General features: G+C 33.3%; 1 protein-coding gene across 1 annotated transcript; it reads left to right on the forward strand.

Moving 5' to 3' along the window:
* Window positions 1–1,310: 1,310 nt before the first annotated feature.
* Window positions 1,311–2,210, forward strand: LOC141672753 (putative germin-like protein 2-1). The gene is made up of 2 exons (XM_074479413.1): window positions 1,311–1,448; window positions 1,594–2,210. Exons 1-2 carry the CDS (start codon window positions 1,337–1,339, stop codon window positions 2,127–2,129), a joined length of 648 nt encoding a protein of 215 aa, XP_074335514.1. The 5' UTR covers window positions 1,311–1,336; the 3' UTR covers window positions 2,130–2,210.
* Window positions 2,211–2,682: the final 472 nt, after the last annotated feature.

Genomic DNA, 2,682 nt, shown 5'->3' on the forward strand with positions numbered 1-2,682 from the left:
GATAATTATAAATTGTTGGGTATTACAATTTTAACCCATTAACCGAAAATACAATAAATCATATATTTCCACTTACCAAAATAAAAACTTAGCATCCATATTAATCATGAAAAAAAATCATCAACATAACAAATGGCAAGGTCAACTAATTAAAATATATACATTTAGTTTTACTAAAATTGGGAAACGACATAAAACTAATTAGATTAAGAAAGTAATGCTACCTTCAATAAGTTGTGGATAATAGATATTTCATAATAGAATTAATCAGGCAAAGATCACTTTCCAAAATACAACTTTAGGCTAGTGTGTGGGATTATTATGTGTTTTGGTGGAGTAATGAGTAATATATATATATATATATATTAATCTCTCTCTATATCAAATTAGGGAGTACAAAAATATTTATTTATTATTATAATAATTTTTCTATATTTGTAAACGAGGACAACTTCTTTAAAAAACTTCCTAAAATAAAGTAAATATATTAGGTGATGAACTACTAAATAGAGAAATATTTAAAATTAAATAAATTCAATAATGAAACACACATCACCAAAATTTCAATTAATATAAATACTCAAGCTCCTCAAGGGTAAGAAAAAAATGTTATAAATAGTTCATAGAAAATAATAATTCAGATTTTATTGAATTTAAAAGAATTAAAATATTAAATGTAATAAAAATAAGAATAAACAAAGCACTTATACTTTGAGTATTAAAAAAAAAATTATGTAGTCTGAAATATTTAACCATTAACATTAATGAAATAATAACTTTGGGTTAAAGTGATGTAATAGGAACTAGGAATTATCTGTGCATTTGAAAGATTCAAATTCAGCCGTTGAAACACTTAAAAATGGATGTGCGGATTCAATTTGGTCTCATTACTAATTCGTGGAGAAAGACAGAGGGTATATATATCAAACGGCAATCATACAGCTGCTAGTTCATGCATGCACGCGTCTGTGAACTACGTCAAATGAAATATATATGCAATTAAATTAAGTAAACAATGGTATTAGTTTTGTACAAATCCGTCCTCCCACCAAGGTTAGTTGACTAGATTATTGTCCATGCCAGTGTGTGTTATCGTTAATTTGAATATGAACTTTTTACAGTACTATTTGATCTGTCTAAATCATGTTAATTCCCACTCGGCGTTAGATACGCATGCAAGGGGAGTACGACTGTTTCATGAAATCCAAACTTAGGACGGCAGTCGTGGTGGAAATAGGACATATCACTCAGTATATAAGGAAACACCTGTGTGGCCATTTAGGCATATACTTTTAATCATAACCCATCTCTCTGTTTACACAAAATTTGAAAGGAAATGGTAAATATGATTGTCTTGGTTGGCCTATTAGCTCTTTCTTTCTGCATTGCCATGGCAGCTGACCATAGTCCACTTCAAGATTTTTGCGTGGCTCAATCAAACAGCCAAGGTATAAAATATTTACAAGTACAGTTTTATTGTTTATGTCAATGGTACCTCCATCCAAATATATTGAATTTATAGTTTTAAGCGGCTTCTAGTACCCAGTATACCTATGATATATATGGATAATATGCAGTGCTTATATTTTGCAGTGCTTCTTAATGGATTAGCATGCAAGAATCCAAGCATGGTCCAAGCCAGTGACTTTTCCTTTAGCGGACTTCATATATCAGGTAACACAAGCAATGCAGTTGGCTCTAGGGTAACTCCTGTGGCCACAACCCAAATTCCAGGACTAAATACACTAGGCATCTCCCTTGTCCGCATTGACTATGCACCATGGGGCATCAATCCTCCTCACACACATCCTCGTGCCACAGAGATCTTAACCGTCATGGAAGGAAGCCTTGAAGTTGGTTTCGTCACCTCAAATCCCGATAATCGATTAATTTCAAAAATACTACACAAGGGTGATGTGTTTGTCTTCCCTATTGGTCTCATTCACTACCAGCGAAACATAGGAAAGGGCAATGCCATGGCTATTGCAGGTCTTAGCAGCCAAAATCCAGGAGTCATTAGCATTGCAAACGCTGTTTTTGGTTCAAAACCAGCTATATCAAGTGATATACTTGTCAAAGCATTCCTTGTGGACAAGAGGGTTGTCTCCGGTATGCAGTCCAAGTTCTAAGATATATTATTGATTACATTTGACGCCATTCTATTTTCTTATTCTTTTTAGTAGTTTGAGAGAAATGCTGCAACTGTTCTAGCACCGACGACACTAGTGCTCTAACTTTGTATTTCGTTCTTTGCAATTATTACATATGTTCTTGCTGCTCTAATATAAATTTTGTAATATATTTGTCACCCTTATGTCCACGCAATGCAATCATCAGCGAAAAATTGCACACTCTTACTACTATCACAAAGATCTAGAGAGTTGAACATGGAATGTAACCACTTAATCTCAGAAAGGATAAATTCTGTCGAGTAGATATTTAGATTATGTTAGACCAAGAAGAAAAAGTAAGTTCCATTTTAGTAGACCTGGCAATTCGGATAACCGGTTCGGTTTCAGATGGGATCAATTTTCGGATCGGATTAACTTCAGTTATGATATATTGGAGTCTAATTCAGTTCGGATCGGATTTTATTTGGTTCAGATCTACTTTCGGTTTTGAATAACTAGGATGAGTTTCGGTTTGGATCAGATTGATTTCGGCTCGGATCATATTCAGATT

This window comes from Apium graveolens, chromosome 7 (assembly GCF_009905375.1).
Source record: "Apium graveolens cultivar Ventura chromosome 7, ASM990537v1, whole genome shotgun sequence".
Lineage (NCBI taxonomy): Eukaryota > Viridiplantae > Streptophyta > Magnoliopsida > Apiales > Apiaceae > Apium > Apium graveolens.